The sequence below is a fragment of the Tupaia chinensis genome, unplaced genomic scaffold, assembly GCF_000334495.1.
Source record: "Tupaia chinensis unplaced genomic scaffold, TupChi_1.0 Scaffold000056_1, whole genome shotgun sequence".
NCBI classification, from domain to species: Eukaryota; Metazoa; Chordata; class Mammalia; order Scandentia; family Tupaiidae; genus Tupaia; species Tupaia belangeri.
Genome location: NW_006159514.1, coordinates 2,864,897 through 2,883,254, shown reverse-complemented (window position 1 = coordinate 2,883,254; position 18,358 = coordinate 2,864,897). Strand labels below are relative to the sequence as shown.

The window sequence follows — 18,358 nt, the reverse complement described above, 5'->3', positions numbered from 1 at the left end:
GTTCTGATTCTATTAATGTATTGTTGATTATTTTTTCTCTAATTTCTTTGTTGGCCTCTTTTAATTTTTGTTAATACTAGGCTTGATTATTTAAAGTTCTCTTTTATATTTCTGGCTCTTTTCCTTTCAGCCATTCTTAATACATATCAGATGTATGTTATCTGTGTGAATTCTTATTTTAAAAATATCTAAGCTTGACATTCTGACTTGTACTTTTCATATTTCTTTAGATAAGTCTCCATCCTCTTAACATTTCATAAAGTACTACTTCTCTGATATTTCCAGTCCCCTCTACTTGTCTCTTTGCTAGTGTGAGCAGTTAGCACTGTTCTTCATGAGTTTAAGTATGTTTACCTACAAATCATTATTAACTCAGTATTTTATTTCTTGCTCTTAATGACATTACAGCACTGGAGGATTACTGTTATTTTCTCTAATAGTTTTGATTTACTAATGTATAATACAGTTACATTTAAATACTTTCCCTTCATAAATATACATTAATAATTTACTTTTGAGGTACAGTTACTGATAGGGAATAAAGAAGAAACTGATTTTTCCTCTTTCATCTCCTAACAAATATTATTATTATTCCTTTTTTTTTTTTGGAAAGGTTTTTGCTATAGGGCGCGTGCGCTTGCTAGACAGAGAGAAATCACCCCCCAGGGGGGATGGTCACACCGCAATCCCTTCTCCTCCATTCTCCTCTCGGGATATTGGGCACACATGCACATGCGCCCGGCATGAGTTCTAAGCCACCGGGTCCGGGACGCGAACCGCGGTGGACTATGTGGGAGTCCAGTGACATAGCCATTATGCTAACTGCTGGTTCCCACAAATATTATTATTTTCATAAGAGCTGCCATGTTATAAATATCACCTTGTAAGTGCCTTGAAGGAGCAACAAACAACTCTCCTTTCCCTTCCTTATAATTTTTTTTTTTTAATATAAGTCTTTGCCTATGATTTTGGTATCAGTTTTTTCTTTTTTCAAGAGAGAAAGAATATGCATACATGTGCACAAGCACACCTATGTATGTGAAGGAAGGAAGGAAGAGAGATAGGTTTTGTTTGTTTGTTTTGTGAGATTTTTGCTATAGGATACATGAGTTCGCCAGAGACAGAGAGAGAAAAAGTAAGAAATCACCTTCTGGGGGGATGGCCACGCTACAATCCCTTCTCCTCCATTCTCTTCTTGGGATTTTGGGCACACATGTGCCTGGCTTGAGTTGTTTGAAGCCTTCAGGTGTGGAACTTGAGGGCACATGGGAGTCCAGTGCCTTAACTACGACACCACCTGCTGACCCAAGAGAGGTATTTTTAATAGGATCTCACCGTCTTGCACCATCTTCCTGTCCCAAACTCCCAATTAGCTAGGACCACAGGTGTGTGTCACCACATCTGGCCTGCTTAGGTTGGGTCAGGAACTGAACCTAGGCCTCCTACGTGGCTTCAGTCATTGTGCAGAAAGCCAGCCCCCTCTGCTTTACTCCTATGGCTGAGCCTGGTACGAGCTTCATATGTGAATGACACAATACCAGAAGTGTACTTAACTATGTATTACTTAAAGTTTCATTATTTTAACTCATTTCATTTTTTGTCTTTATGCGGAAACATTTTACTTGAGCAAGAACATTTCCCCCCTAGTTTTATTATTATAAACTTTATTATATTGAAACTGAAAATTATTTGAATGTTATTTTTCCCCCATATTCTTATTGAAGAGAGTTTTTTTTTTTCACCTTAGAAATTAAGAGATATAACTTTCTCTCCTCAGACTCTCCTGAGAATGATATTCCTATGGAGATCACCACAGCAGAACCACAAGTTTCTGAGGCCGTTTATGATTGTGTTATTTGTGGACAGAGTGGTCCTTCCTCTGAAGACCGACCTACAGGCTTGGTTGTACTATTACAAGCATCCTCAGGTAATATCAAAGTAATTTTTTGGATCGGACCATTTTAAAGCCAAAGTATATGCAACAAATTAATAAATAAGTGAAAGTTACATCTTTAACTAGATCTTTACAGCAGTCATCAGTTTATTAGAGAAAATAGTAACTGTATTATACATTAGTAAATCAAAACTATTAGAGAAAATAACAGTAATCCTCCAGTGCTGTAATGTCATTAAGAGCAGATTCTTTATCTGGTTTTATCTCATTTTTCTGGACATGAGTGTTGGAAGAAGCCCTTAATAGATAGAGCTCACTATATGATTATATTATTTTTTCCCCTTAAGATATGACAGTGTGTCACCAGTGCTAGGTGGCTAATGACTGAATTCAGCTTTCATGGTAATTTAACTGTCCTAAAATCTGGAAGCTTATTACACCCATAAATTTTGTCAGTTTGAATATTTTAATTACATAAAGTAATTAAAATACAGCTCTCTCCTTACTTGTTGAGCAGTCATTCCTGGAATGGCCTGCAGGTTGTTTTTAATTTGAAGGATTTGTCTGAATGTGGCCTGTCTTCTCCCTTCCTGAAGTATTTTGAGGTAGTGACAACCCTTACCCAATCTAAATAATTACATGGATTTAAAACTTTTTCAACAGGAATTTGTGTGAAGCAAAGAGAAAAATAAAAATTTTACATATTTCCCCAGTTAATTTTTCTAGGGTATTTCTTCCCTGACTTAGTGTGGTAAAGTAGAAAGAGATAAGGGAAGTCTTGAGTTCAGGTACAGGTGTTACTTGACTTAATCTTGCCATGTTTGTTGCCCTCTTTTAAATATAGAGATTTTATTGACCGAAGAGGATTCTTGTATTAAGAATGTAATATAAACAAAAAGGATCTAATATTGGTGCCTAGTATATTAGTTTCTTCTGTTACTCTTCTTTCTTAAAAAATGAAATTGATCTTGGAAACCCTGTTTGAGTGGACATTGAAAAGAAATTAAGTGGTTGTTGACTCCTTTATAGGCACTTCTCTTATCTACTACTCTTAGGAAAACAGTTACTTAGGTTATTGCTACTATACTTTTTACAACTTTTTCACCAAATACTTTGAAAGAATCAACATTTTGTTTTATTAATTCCACAATTATTGAAAACTTAGTTGCCAGTCACTATTCTAGTAAAAAAACAAAACAACTAAATTCCTGCTCTTATGAAGATTATATTCTTGTTATTTTTTAACTTACTCGTTCTTTATTTTATATTTTTAAAGCTTCTTTTATTTGTTACTTCACTTAATCCTTTTTAACAATATTATACACTAGTTAAACCAATTAAAATAGATAATTCCACTGTATTATAGCTATTATCTTTAGAGGTAAAAGGAAAATAAGAAACTAGAATTAGGGACCAACAGGTGGTGTAGTGGTTAAGGTTCTGAACTCCCACATGGCTGACCATGGTTTGAATACTGGACTCAGTGGCTTGAAAATCATGCTGGGTGCATTTGCAGGCATGTTCAAAATCCTGAGAGGAGAATAGAGAATGGATTATGGTATGGCCATCCTTTTTGGGGGGTTATTTCTCACTTCCCCTCTCACTGTCTCTCTCTAGTGAGTGCACACTGCCTATGGCAAAAATCTTAAAAAAGAAACTAATATTAAAAAGCATAACATCTTGGGTTAGTAGGTGGCCTGGTGGTTAAGGTGGCTGGATCACACATGACCAACCTCACAGTTCGAGTCCTAGACCCAGTGGCTTGAAAAATATGCTGGGTATGTGTGTGTGCTCCTGAAATCCATAGAGGAGAATGGATTGCAACGTGGCCATCCCCTCAGGCATGATATCTTCCTTTTTCCTCTTTCTGTCTCTGTCTTTTTCTGGTGAGTGCATGTGCCCTATGGCAAAAATTTTAAAAAAAGAAAAAAAGCATTATATTGCAAGAGTAATTTAGGGACCAGAAGGTGCATGGTGGTTAAGGTGCTGGACTCTTACATGGCCAACTGTAGTTCAAGTCCCAGACTTGGCAGCTTGGTTTCTCACATTTTCTCTCTCTGCACTCCTAGATGTACTCATATATGTATATGTGCTCATACACTGTATAACAAATTAAATAGTCATAAATTAAGATTTTTTTTTAAAAAGTAATTTAAATTTGAAATTGGAACAGATAAATGGCTGTTTTCTTCCTTTCTGATACTATCCATTGATACTTTCCTCCTTTTACCCCTCTTTCCTTCTTTACTCTTCTTTATTTTGATTAACTTCTTGTCATTTTCTTTTTAAATTGAATAAGCAGAATTTTAACCATGAACTAGAGAGACTTGTATAATGTTGCCCCATGTCTCCATCCATCTTCTGTGGTGCCTTTTTGTTGTTGTTGTTATAGAGTGCATGTACTCACTGAAGAGAGACAGAGAAGGAGAGAAAGAGTGAGAAAATGGGAGATGGGACAGCATCCCCCCACTCCCAGGGAGATGGCCATCCCATAGTCTTTTCTGCTCTATTCTGTCAGGATTTTGGATACGCACACACTGTGACCAGCGTGTTTTTCAAGCCTCCAGGTCTGGGACTCAAACCATGCAGTTGGCCAGGTTGGATCCAGTGCAGTCCCTTTTTCTGCATTTTCTCTTCTCATGATGACTTTGAGCATGTACACAAATGTGCCTGGTATATTTCTCAAGCTGCCTGGAGGTTGACTATGTTGGGATACTGTTCCTATGCAGAGCATTTAACTGCTGCATTATAGGGCTAGTTTTGATTCCTATAATCTTTACACAGTTTAAGAAAGTTCACAGTTAAAATTTTCATATTTATATATAGCAACTCCTTCTACTCCATTCTTCTCTTGGGATCTTGGGCACACATGCACACATACCCAGCTGAGTTTTAAGTCACCGGGTCCAGGACTCGAACCACAGTTGACTGTATGGGAGTCCAGCCATGTAACCATTACAACATCTACTGTTCCTGAAGTTTTCACATTATTTTAAAAAGTACATGTAATAAAAAGAAACTCAGTCTGAAAAGAACTATAGATATAGGTTTTTGAACCACATAGTAATGTGTTTGTTTATTGAAAAGTACAGGTGTATAGAAAAAAAAAACAAACAAACCATGAAGAGTAGGCTGGGGCGGGCATGGAGCTGTAAAGGAACAGAGTTTTTGAATATCATTGGAACTAAGTAGATATTAATTCAAACCTGGTATTTCAAAATAAAGATGTCAATTTTAATCTCCAGGTAACCACTAAGGAAAAATAAAAAAGCTGAAAAAACAAATAAAATAAATGAAAAGCGATTTAGAATGATATATGAGAAAATTAAATTAATTACACAGGAAAGCAGTAATGAATGAATTAAAAAACATATAGAAATAATTTTTTTTGAGAGGTTTTTGCTATAGGGCATGTGCACTCACCTGAAAGACAGAGACAGAGAGACATAAAATGAGAAATTACCCCCCAGGATGAATGGCCACGCTGCAATCCCTTCTCCTCCATTTGCCTTTCAGGATCTTGGGCACGCACGCACACACACCTGGCGTGAGTTTAAGCCACCGGGTTCAGGACTTGAACTGCAGTTGACTACATGGGAGTCCAGTGACATAGCCATTATGCCAACTGCTGATCCCATAGAAAATAAATTAAATAGCAAAATACAGAATTAAATCTTTCCTTATCAATTAATTACTTCAAATACAGATTTTTTTTTTTTTTTTTGGAGAGGTTTTTGCTATAGGGTGCGTGCGCTCGCCAGAAAGAGACAGAGAGACAGAAAGCGAGAAATCACCCCCTGGGGGGATGGCCACGCCGCAATCCCTTCTCCTCCATTCTCCTCTCGGGATCTTGGGCATCCTCACATGAGTTTAAGCCGCTGGGTCTGGGACTCGAACTGTGGTCGACTGCATGGGAGTTAGCGACATAGCCATTACACTAACTGCTGGTCCCAAAATACAGATGGCTCTTGACTTAATGATGATTTGATGTAAGATTTTCTGACTTTATGATAGTGCTAAAATGATATGCATTCAATAGAAATCATAATTTGAATTTTGATCTTCTGGGCTAGTGATATGTGATATGATACTCCCTGGTAATGCTGTATGGTGGCAGTGAGCTATTCAGTGTTTTTTGTTCGTTTGTTTGTATAGTATTCAATAAATTACATGAGATACTCAATACTTTATTATAAAATAGTTATTTTGCTAGATGAGTTTGCCCAACTGTAGGCTAATGAAAGTGCACATGGATGTTAGGCTAATGAAAGTTAGGCTGAGCTAAGCTATGATGTTTGGTAAGTTAGGTTTATAAAATATATTCTCAACTTGTGATAGTTTTAAACTTACAGTAAGTTTTTTGTGATATAACCCCATTGTAAGTTGAAGAGCATCTGAATAATTGCATTAAACTGTCCAAGGAAAAGGCAAATATTAACAGAATGAGTTTAAGAAAGTGATCCAATTATATTCTCTGCTCACAAGAGACTCACTTTAGATCCAAAGACACTAGTAGGTAGAAAATCAAAGGATAAGAAGACATCCATGGAAATATTAACTGAAAGAGAACTTTGATGGCTATTAAGATATGATACAAAATAGAAATAAAATTAAAAATTCTTTTAGGAAACAAAGAAGGACATTATATATTGGTAAATAGAGTCAATCTATCAAGAATATATAACAGTTATAAACATATATGCACCAAACAACAGCACCTCTAAATATGTGAAGTAAAAATTGGCAGAATTAGGCCTGGCAGGTGGCATGGTGGTTAAAGGCGCTGGATTCCCACATGACTGACTGTGGTTTGAGTCCTGGACCTGGTGGCTTGCTTTCCTCACTCATCCCCCCCACTCGTCTCTCTCTGATTGAATGAAAAAAAAAATGGAATTAAATAAGTAAATAATTTTTTTTTAAATTGGCAGAGTTTAAGGGAGAAATAGATAGTTCTACAATAATAGTTCAAGTCTTAACTTGTTAGAGTGCTGGACAGAAGATCCACAAGGAAATCAATCAGTCAAACAACACATCTGTAAAACAACTAGGCCTAGCAGATCTATGTAGAACACTCCATTCAACAATAGTAGAATACCATTTTTCTCAATGGCACATGAAACATTCTCTATGATGGTCCGTATGTTAGGCTATAAAACAAGCATCAGTAAGTTTAAAGAGATGAACTCATCTAAGGAATGGATGAATCAGGACCAGCAGTTAGCAGAATGGCTATGTCGCTGGATTCCCACGTAGCCGACCGCGGTTCGCGTCCCGGACCCGGCGGCTTAAAACTCAAGCCGGGCGCGTGTGCGTGCGTGTCCAAGATCCCGAGAGGAGAATGGAGGAGAAGGGATTGCGGCGTGGCCATCCCCCTTGGGGGGGTGATTTCTCTCTTTCTATTTCTCTGTCTCTCTGTCTGTCTGGCGAGCACACATGCCCTATAGCAAAAACCTCTCCAAGAGAAAAAAAAAAGAATGGATGAATCTAGAAATGAAATGAATCTAGGGAACCAGCAGTTAGCATAATGGCTATGTCGCTGGATTCCCACGTAGTCGACCGCGGTTCGCGTCCCGGACCCGGCGGCTTAAAACTCAAGCCGGGCGCGTGTGCGTGCGTGTCCAAGATCCCGAGAGGAGAATGGAGGAGAAGGGATTGCGGCGGGACCATCCCCTCTGGGGGGTGATTTCTCGCTTTCTGTCTCTATGTCTCTCTCTGTCTGGCGAGCGCACACGCCCTATAGCAAAAACCTCTCCAAAAAAAAAAAAAAAAAGAAATGAATCTAGAAGTAAGCAACAGAAATCAATGAGAAAACCCCCAAATATATAACATATTTTAAAATAACACATTTTAAAACAACCAGTGGGTCAAAGAAAGAAACAAAATTAAAATTGGAAAATACTTTGAGATAAACAAAATGAAAACACAGCATTGTGAAACCTATAGGATACATTGAAAATAGGGAAGTTTACAGCAGTAATTGCTTCAATTAAAAAAGAAAATTTGAAATCAGTGACCTAACTTTACACTTTAAGGAACTAGAAAAAGAAGAGCAAACTAAAAGTTTAAACAAGGACAAATAAAGATTAGAGAAGAGATAAATGACTTAGAACTAGCAAGACCAAAAGTTGGTTTCTTAAAAAGTATCGACAAAAATGACAAACTTTTAGCTAGAGTGACCAAGAAAAAAAAGAGATAAGATTCAAATAACTGAAATCAGAAATGAAAGTGGGGATATTACTATAGACCTTACAGAAACAAAGATTATATGAGAAAACAATTGAATTATTTATGCTGGAAAATTTAGGTGGACCACTAAACATACAAACTACCAAAACTGATTCAAGAAATAGAAAATTTGAACATCAGTAGAGATTAAATTAGGAATAAAGAATCTCTCAACAAAGAAGTGTAGAACCAAATGATACCACTGGTGAGTTTAATCAGTCAGTTAAAGAACTGACACCAATCTCTCAAAATTGTTCACAATATAAAGAAGAGGGAACACTTTCTAACTCATCTCATAAGACTGTTTATTACCTTGATACCAAAGTCAGATAAAGACCTCATAAGAGAAGACACAGGATAGACCAATATCCTTTATGAATATAGATATAAAAATCCTCAACAAAATCCTGGCAAGCTAAATCCCGAAGCATAGCAAGAGGATTATACATCATGGTAATTACATTTTAGCTGTTAGCATGTATCTGCTTCTGTCTCTCATTTCTGCTGCTGCTGTGGCTATAAATCCCTCCAAAGTTTGGGGCTCTCAGCAATACACCTGATATCTGTTCTCTAAGAGCAGCTTTTCCCATGCTTATCCTATCTGAGAGTAATGTACTATATATTTATATTCTCACTCCTCTCTTTGTACTTTGAAGTATAAAATCTTAACATTAGTTCCCCTTCTCCTTTGCTGTATACCTCTTTTCCTAAGTTTTCATTTTGATAAGTTTTGTATTTACAGGAAAGTTGAATACCTTTCACCTACATTTACCAATTAATAGTATAGTGGCACATTTGTTTTTCTTTTGCATGCTCATCTAAATACACATGTGCACACACCCATGGGTGTGCTCACGTGCTTGCTTCTTTTCAGAAGAGAAATACTATTGAATAAGTTTACGCAAAAAAAATTAGATAATGTAGGTGAATGATTAAGCATACAGATTTCAGATGATGTCTGAAATTTACCCCTAAATGCTTCAGAATGTATCCCCTAAGGAAAAGGACTTTATTTTTTAAGCATAACTATTATACCATTATCATATACAAGAAATTTAATATTAATTGCATCAAATATGCTGACTATAATAGAATTCTCCCAATTGTCCCAATATTATTTTAATATTGTTTATTTAATCAAATAATAACAATTGTATATGTTTGTGGGGTACAAGGTAATGTTTTGATATATGTACACTTACAGAATGAGTAAGTCAAACTATTGGATTTTTGTGAAAGTCATGATGCATTTTTCTAGCAAAAATGCATCATGACTTTCCTTATGACCTAATAATATATCCAGCACCTTACCTATTTATCCTTTAAATTATTTTTGGTGATGAGAACCAAAAATGGTATTAACCATAATGCTAACCAGTAATTTATTTTACAGCAATTATCAGTTTCCAGTCATATCCAGAGATAATGTATTGCTTTTAATTGTCACTTTTTGTTAGTCTCCTTTAATTTAGAACAATTTTCTGGCACTTTTCCAAGTATCAAGAAGTCAGATTAGTTGTTCCATACAATGTCTGAGAATCTAGATTTATGTGATTCTTTTCTTCTTGTTTGATTTAAGTTTGACAAGCATATTACGTGGATAATGTTCCTTCCCATGGTATATCTAGAGACATAGTGTTAGTTTGTCCCATTATTGGTGATTCCAACCAAGTTTGATCACACAGTCAAGATGATAGCTAATCTACAGGATTCACCAGAGAGACAGAGAGACAGGAAGTGAGAAATCATCCCCCAGAAGGGATGGCCACACCCCAGTCCTTTCTCCTCTAGTTTCCTCTTGAGTTTTTTGGCATGTGCACACGTGTGCCAGTTTCAAGCCGCTGGGACCAGGACTCTAACCGTGGTCAACTACATGAGAATCCAGTGACATAACCATTATGCCATCTGCTGCCCCCCCCCCCCATTTACCTTCTTACTTGATGTTCCTTGCCTAAATCAATGAATGTGTTATATATTACCATTGGTACTCTTTTTGATACTCAAATTTTCTCAAATTTGGCCAGTCAGAACTTCTTTAGTTTCTTATGAAACTACCCCCTCAGTATTTGAGCACTACCTTGGTCTTTGTCACACTCAGTTCCAGGCTCACCTTGTGTTTTTCCCCAACCCTAGAGTTAGCTCTTTCTCTAAGGATCTCTGCTTCAGTATAGTGATAAACGCTATATTTTGAAATGAAGTTTGTTGTTACTGGGAAGTCACTTACAGGCTTTTTCAGTAGGCAGATTTAGGAAACCATTCACTCACCCATCTACCCATTTATTGTGAGTTCATACTCACATTTAGTGTTATTTTAAAAGATGAATGTTGACATATTTGAAACCTTATTCTGTAGAAGAAAAGTAAACTATCCCCTTGTTTTTTAAGTCTTTAAAAATATTTTAATAGTGAACATATTAGTGTAGTTTGGTGTACATAACTCAGCTTCTCTTATGTGTTTGTAATGTAATGAATTTTTATTCTTTTGCTAATATAGTTTTGGGGCAGTGCCGTGATAATGTTGAACCAAAAAAGTTGCCAATCACTGAAGAGGAGCAGATTTACCCTTGGGATACATGTGCAGCAGTTCATGACGTGAGGCTTTCGTCATTACAGCGGTATTTTAAGGATGTAAGTACATTTTTTACTGACTAGTTTTTTTGTCTGCAAAGTCAATGATGATCACTTTAGAGTTCTGTTGAATATATTTTTCTTCTACCAAAATGTCATTCTGATTTCAAATCTGGAAATCTATTAGGAAAAAACTTAGTATGTGGATAGTAAAGAAATGGAAATTAATTAATAAGTAAAAGTATCATGTAATAAATGTGATAACCTTTGTTTTAAATGCTGTGTTTTATGGCACATACATAGTTAATTCAGTGGAATGATAAACATTAACATGAAAACTTTCACATAAAGTATTAATATTTTATGAGTATTTTTACCTCCTTTTACTTTCATTTAAAGTCTTATTATGATCATTTGAAAATGTGGAAGAGGGATCGATTTGATTCATTGCTTCTTTGATTTCTTTTTGTGAACTTGATAGATTTTTCCCAGTACTTTGTATCTGTGACTTCTAGTACTCAGAAATGTTCCAAGGCTTTGAGGATGAACTTTTTTTTATTTAGTAGCAGCAGCATTTTTAACTTGTTTTTAAAATTTCTGTATCACTTTTGATGTATTCTGAGTTAATTATCAAATGAGGCTTCCTTTTTTCCATTCTATCAATACTTGCTTGAGTCTACTGTATCTTTAACTAAGTAAACATATGATAGCTTAAAATAGTTAAAATAACACCATAAAACATTATTTTTAGTAAGCTGCATGAGATGGTTTTCTTGATAGATTTCCAAATAGAACTTGTTATTCCAACCTCATTACTTTTGTGTATTTCATAATAGTTATTTTCCCCCCAAAATGCTTGTTTGTTCGTTCGTTTTTTTGTTTATCTATCTATCTATCTATCTATCTATCTATCTATCTATCTATCTATCTATCTGTTATGATTTTCAAACTGCTGGGACCAGGACTCATACCGTGGTCTGCCATGTGGGAATCCAGCACCTTAACCACACCACCTGCTGGCACCGTAGTATTTGTTTTATGTATATGTGGCATATTCTCTGAACTCGTAGTATTTATTTTATGTATATGTGGCATATTCTCTGAACTTTGTATGCTTCTGCAGGTCTAGAACCAGCCATTTCTTGTATTGGTTTTATAGCCCCCTCAGGGCCTGCCACATGCTGTATTGTAGGTGCTTACTGGATTTCTGACTGAATTACCCTATAGAGTACCAGAATTGTATAGCCAGATCGTACTTTATAGAGAACAGCAACCATCAGTGGGCACTGATACTAGTTATAGTTATAGAATTAAACTTTAGATCAAATGCATGCTTTTTACAGAGTTGACATATAGAAGTTTAGTGTGTAAGACATTACATTAAACTGTGAAACTGGAAGTGTTATTACATGGGAGATACGACACAGAAGTGCCAGGAAAGAACCTGAGCTTTGGAATTAGACAGACTTGGGTTCTACTACTTATTGCTTGGTGATCTTGGTAAAGTTCATTTCGCTCTTGTAAAAAGGGATAATACTACCAACTGTATGAGGTTTCAAGTATTGAGGCTGTGAAGATTCAGGGATAAGACCTTAGTACAGTGATGGGTGGTCTCAGAGTTTAAATATCCTATCCCTAAGATATTAGTCTCACATTATTAAATATTTTCCTACAATTTCTGATTCTAGCAAGTGCAATAAGGCATCTGATAGTTATATAGACAAATTACTTATTATTTGAAATTTAAAAGCTAGTTGCTTTTATTAAAAATGCAGATTAATTACTTTTTTTATAATATAGTACCAAAGAGAGCAGCTTATTTATTATCTGACTCCAACCATTCTAAATGATCTAACACCAAAATCTGCTTCTATTTCAAGCATCTCCAAAGCATAAAACAGAGATGAGCAGGCCTCCCGTTGTTTTTCTGATTTGTAACAGTAGAAGCCTGCTCACCTGCTGTGAGTATTTGATTTATGCTGCTGCACATCTTTAAATTGGCTGGGAAAGCATTTTGCACTGTGTATTATTTTCAACTTTTAGATACTCATGAAGAGTCTTGATTCAGTATTGTATCTTGATTTAAAATCATTTAAAGATCATTTGGTCATCTTCTAATGTGTAAATTTCTTTCTAACATAAAAGTAAAACTTAAAGTTTTACTCATTTTTTAAGCCTAGAAGGACATGCTTATTTGATGGCTCTCAAGTCCCTCATGGGAGACTTTGTGCCTCATGTTGCTCTGACTTGCCCATTTATTTATTGCAGACTCTACAGGGTGAATTCAAGTTCAGGCCAAAACGCTGTTTGATGGAGGCCAAATGATGAAAAATATGACAGGGATTTTAGGAAGAAAATTCTTAAGCCTGTTCATAGGGCGAGAGGGAGGAATTAGCAGAAACAGAGAATTGAAGATGTAAGAGGGGAGATGGAAGCAATTGACTTTTAAAACAGATTACCAGAGAGTTTATAGTTTGCTTACATAGTTTGTGTCCCATTTTTATTGCATATTATGTTAAACACTTACAAATATGGCATATTTTGGTTTTTTTTCTTGTGATAAGTTTTATACTTTAGAAAGATGTATGTAGGATGCATCATGGAGAAGAGAAATGGGAGTCAAGTTGACTGGTTAAGAAACTGTTTAAGAACTTTCTTCCCCTACTCTATATGGTAATAGACTTAATGACATAGTGGGAATGAGGACAGGCCAAAGTCATGTACTGTTTAGAAGATGGGATCTATATTGTTTGGGAACTGATGGTATGGTGTGAAGATAAAGCTGTGTTGTAGAATAACTCTGGCTTTCTGGCTTGGTGGCTAAATAAATTGTGGAGTTTTTAAACCATGAGGAAGAGAATGACTGGTGAAGATGATAAGTGAAATTTTTGACAAGTTAATTTTATGTTATCTGAGGGATAATAAACTGGGGATTCCTAGTTGGCAGCTAAATGTTTGTATCTAACAGCCAGACATGAAATCCAAGCTTGTCAGGCATTTGAAACTACTGATTAAATCTCCAGGGAATATAGATTGTGGTAGTGTTTTAGTTTTGCTATAGAGCACATGTACTTGCCAGAGAGAGAGAGAGAGCCAGTAGAGAAAAAATGAAAATCAGTCTGAGAGGTGACAGCCATGCCTCAATCCCTTTTCCTCCAGTCTCCGCTCAGGATTTTGGGCAGGCACACACATACACTCAGCATGAGTTTTAAGCCACAGGTCTAGGACTTGAACCACAGAGTTGGTCATGTGGGATCCAGCACCTTAACCACCATGCTTCCTGCTGGCTCCTGGGGGAACAGCTTTGGTGATGAGAATAATATTAAGACTAGAACCTTGAGGGACCAGCATATGGCATAATGGTTCTGTAGCTGGACCACCACATAGTTGTGGACCCAGTAGCTTAAACTCATGCTGGGCACATATGTGCACATGCCCAGAATCCTGAAAGGAAAATGGAAAAGGAACAGATTGTGACATGACCATCCCACCTGGAGGGTGATTTCCCACTGTCTGTCTGTCTGTCTGTCTGTCTCTCTCTCTCTCTTTCTCTCAAGAAAGAAAGAAAGAAAGAAAGAAAGAAAGAAAGAAAAGAACCTTGAGGAATATAAACTAAAGGGGCAGGTAGGTAAAGAAAAAAATTCATGGAAGGAAGCCTAAGAAAAACAGTGAAAGAAATGGGGGGGGGGGGGGGGAAGAGAGAGAGAGAGTGGAATTATGGAAGCCAAAGAAAAGCAGGCTTTTTTTTTTTAAGAGATTTTTGCTATAGGACATGTGTGCTCACCAGAGAGACAGAAAGTGAGAAATCACCCCCTAGGGAGAATGGTCATGCTGCAGCCCTTTGTCCATTTGGAATTTGGGGCACACATGTGCATGGTGTGAGTTTTAAGCTGCCGTGTCTGAGACTCAGACCCAGACCACAGTCGACTATATGAGAGTTCAGTGATGTAACTTTTACACCATCTGCTGGTTCTGAGAAGTAAACATTTTAAGAAGAAAGTTGTTAATGTCAAGATATCAAAGAGAGCTTAAGTACCATATAGAATAGGTATTAATGAAATAACAACAGTATAGTTTACACTGAACCATAGTATACTATTGAGAGTATATGGGGTGGAGAAAGGCTAGTTCATAATATTTATTCTCTGTCATTATGAGCATGGGTATTTGGGAGCTAAAACTTCACGGTGTTTTAATTTTAAAGATACTACCTTAGGACTATCTAGTTAATTTATATCATAAAAATAGAAACTCCACATTGGTAGAACAATATGAAGTCATGCAGAGGTTTGTGGGTATATTTTAATATGTTTATATTTATTTAAAATTAATTTTATTTTGTCTTTTATTTTCTTGAAGAGTTCATGTCTCTTGGCAGTATCAATTGGCTGGGAAGGAGGTGTTTATGTACAAACCTGTGGCCACACATTGCATATAGATTGTCATAAATCTTACATGGAATCATTACGGGTAAGTTGATTGAAACATTTTTTAAAGGCATATGTAGCTATCAAGGTAACGAATCTTCAATATTTAAAGAAGTTTATTCACTTACCTCTATGAACAAGAGGTGAGGGAGAGATAGCACCCCTAAAAGGGTCTTGATGCCATGATCTACCCTCACCTCAGCTATCTCTGGATTATGGACATGCACTCACCTAGAGCACTCAGGGAAGTCTCTGGATGTGAATCTGGAATCCGCTTATGTAGGTCAGACTCAGAGAGTTGTATTTTACCACCGAGTCACTTTCTGGCCTTAGACACTGGACCTTTTTATAGTATGTGCATCCCAATTCCAGCTCATCATCTGGGTGATTCTGATCACTATGTGAGCTATTCAGCTTCACATCCTTGAACTCTTCAACTTGAGAGCTTTCCATTTTTAAGTGCATTTTAGCAACTGACCTCTATGGTTACAATTTAGACTTTGCTACAGTTTATACTTTACTACTCTTTCTCTAAAATATTAAGTTAATATCCCACCATATCATCTTAGTAAATCACTATTTCTCAAATTCTCTCTTTTATTTTTTCCTTTTAGTCATAATAGACACATATGCTCACACATTAGAGCATGTATGTGCATGTGTGTGTGTGTGTATGTGTGTGTGAGAGAGAGAGAGCGTGAGTGAGAGAGCGCAAGTGAGCATAGATCATACTTTGTAATCTCCTTTCCATCCTTCATTCTTTGGGTTCTGGGCACCCATGTGTGTGCCTGGTGTGTTTCAGGCTGACTGAAACCAGGGAATCAAACTGTGGTTGCCATGTGAGAGCCAGCTTTTCCTGAGCAGTACATTACTGCTGTGCACAGAGCTGGCCCCTCCTTGAATTCTCTTTCTCTCTCTAGTTTTCCAGAGGACGTGTGTGCTCAGGCTCGGGTATGAGAGTGGGGAGAGAAAAGGTTTTGAAAAAGCAATGCCCATAGGGAAGGATCATGCCACAATCCTTTCTCCTCCATCTCTCCTCCTCCACCTTTCTCACCTTTTGGAATTTTGGGTGCATACATGTGTTTCTTGAACCACTCAGTCTGATACTCAAACTGTGCAGCTGGCCATGTGGGATCCAGCTGCTTCAACTACCACACCATAGGCTGGCCTAAATTCTCTTATTTTCATTCTCATTAGTGTGTTCTGCTTCTGATGTCAAGAGCTCTAGTCCTTTACTCTTGCATTTTTCCTAGTGTATTAGCACTTTCGTAACCTGACTTTCTTGTACCATGCCCAATCTGCTCTTATACCAGTCATTTTATTTGTCTTTTGATTTTAGTCCCAGGCAGCCAGGCTTGCTAGAAAAATCTTGGTGAACAATCATCAAAAATTTGTGGTTTCTTTTTTTTTTTTTTTTTTTTCTGGAGTTTTTTTACTACCGGGGGCGCCTGGTGTGTTTCAGGCTGACTGAAACCAGGGAATCAAACTGTGGTTGCCATGTGAGAGCCAGCTTTTCCTGAGCAGTACATTACTGCTGTGCACAGAGCTGGCCCCTCCTTGAATTCTCTTTCTCTCTCTAGTTTTCCAGAGGACGTGTGTGCTCAGGCTCGGGTATGAGAGTGGGGAGAGAAAAGGTTTTGAAAAAGCAATGCCCATAGGGAAGGATCATGCCACAATCCTTTCTCCTCCATCTCTCCTCCTCCACCTTTCTCACCTTTTGGAATTTTGGGTGCATACATGTGTTTCTTGAACCACTCAGTCTGATACTCAAACTGTGCAGCTGGCCATGTGGGATCCAGCTGCTTCAACTACCACACCATAGGCTGGCCTAAATTCTCTTATTTTCATTCTCATTAGTGTGTTCTGCTTCTGATGTCAAGAGCTCTAGTCCTTTACTCTTGCATTTTTCCTAGTGTATTAGCACTTTCGTAACCTGACTTTCTTGTACCATGCCCAATCTGCTCTTATACCAGTCATTTTATTTGTCTTTTGATTTTAGTCCCAGGCAGCCAGGCTTGCTAGAAAAATCTTGGTGAACAATCATCAAAAATTTGTGGTTTCTTTTTTTTTTTTTTTTTTCTGAGATGTTTTCACTACAGGGCGCGTGCGCTCGCCACACAGACAGAGAGAGACAGAGAGACAGAAAGCGAGAAATCACCCCCCAGGGGGGATGGCCACACCGCAATCCCTTCTCTTCCATTCTCCTCTCAGGATCTTGGGCATGCACGCACACACGCCTGGTGTGAATTTTAAGCCACCGGGTCCAGGATGCGAACCGCTGTCGACTACATGGAAGTCCAGCGACATAGCCATTACGCTAACTGCTGGTCCCCAAAATTTGTGATTTCTTATAATACTGGCTTGGAGTAGGGACTTGAGGTATGAATATTACATACCTGTAATTCATTTACCTTTCTTTTATCAGTTCTTTCCATTCTCCTGAGTAGCTAATCCTAATCTTTCCCTCCCTATTCCATACTCTCCCTAAACTCCAAGATCTTTTCTCTCATCAGAGTTTGTCTCTTCCATGTCATCAACAAAACAGTGTCTCTTTGTTAAACACACTCTTAACTTCCCACTCTGTTTTCCTATTCCTTGATGAATTACTTCACATCTCAACCAGTCCTTTCTTTTCTACTTGGTGCAGTAGTGTTCCTTCTTCTGTTGAGGAATAACGTGTGTGTGTGTGCTTTTTCCTCCTTCATGTCAAGGGCTTGTACATATCAGTAGGTAGCCACTTTTTCTTCTGCATCGTCAATTTTTATTTTTTTCTGCTCCTCCTTTTTAGCTCATAGAGACATTCAAGTCTCTTTCATTCAGAATCTTTCCCTTGATCTTTCATTCCCCTATGACTGGAGTCTCTCTTTTTTCCTTTGGGTCAGCATCTTAAAAACACGGTCTACTATATTCTCTGGTCCCTAAGTCAAAAGTAGTAGATCTTTTTTTCTTTCTGTTCTTCACCTTTCATATTCAGTCACCAAAATTCCATTGATTCTGCCTCCAAAATCTTACTTGATTGTATTCTGCTTCATCGTTCCTACTGCTACTTAATTGTGCTTTCATCTCTCATCTTGACTATTGCAATCACTTTCTTATTGATTTTCTTACTCCAGATATCACTCAGTGCATTATTGATCTTTCTAAAATATAAATCAGATGATGTTTGCTATTGACTTAAAAATGCTTTGCTGGCTTCCTTCTGTAAGGATAAAGTAAATTTTTCTCTGAATGGCATTCAAGTACT

At 37.2% G+C, this 18,358-nt stretch overlaps 1 protein-coding gene across 1 annotated transcript in view; it reads left to right on the top strand.

Annotated features, from left to right (window-relative positions):
• UBR3 (ubiquitin protein ligase E3 component n-recognin 3) overlaps nucleotides 1–18,358 on the top strand; it is a 228,920-nt gene that overhangs the window by 149,402 nt on the left and 61,160 nt on the right. The window contains exons 26-28 of the mRNA XM_014592038.1: nucleotides 1,778–1,927; nucleotides 10,614–10,747; nucleotides 15,047–15,157. Of these exons, the coding sequence (XP_014447524.1) occupies nucleotides 1,778–1,927; nucleotides 10,614–10,747; nucleotides 15,047–15,157 (395 nt within the window). The remainder of the gene's footprint in view (nucleotides 1–1,777; nucleotides 1,928–10,613; nucleotides 10,748–15,046; nucleotides 15,158–18,358) is intronic.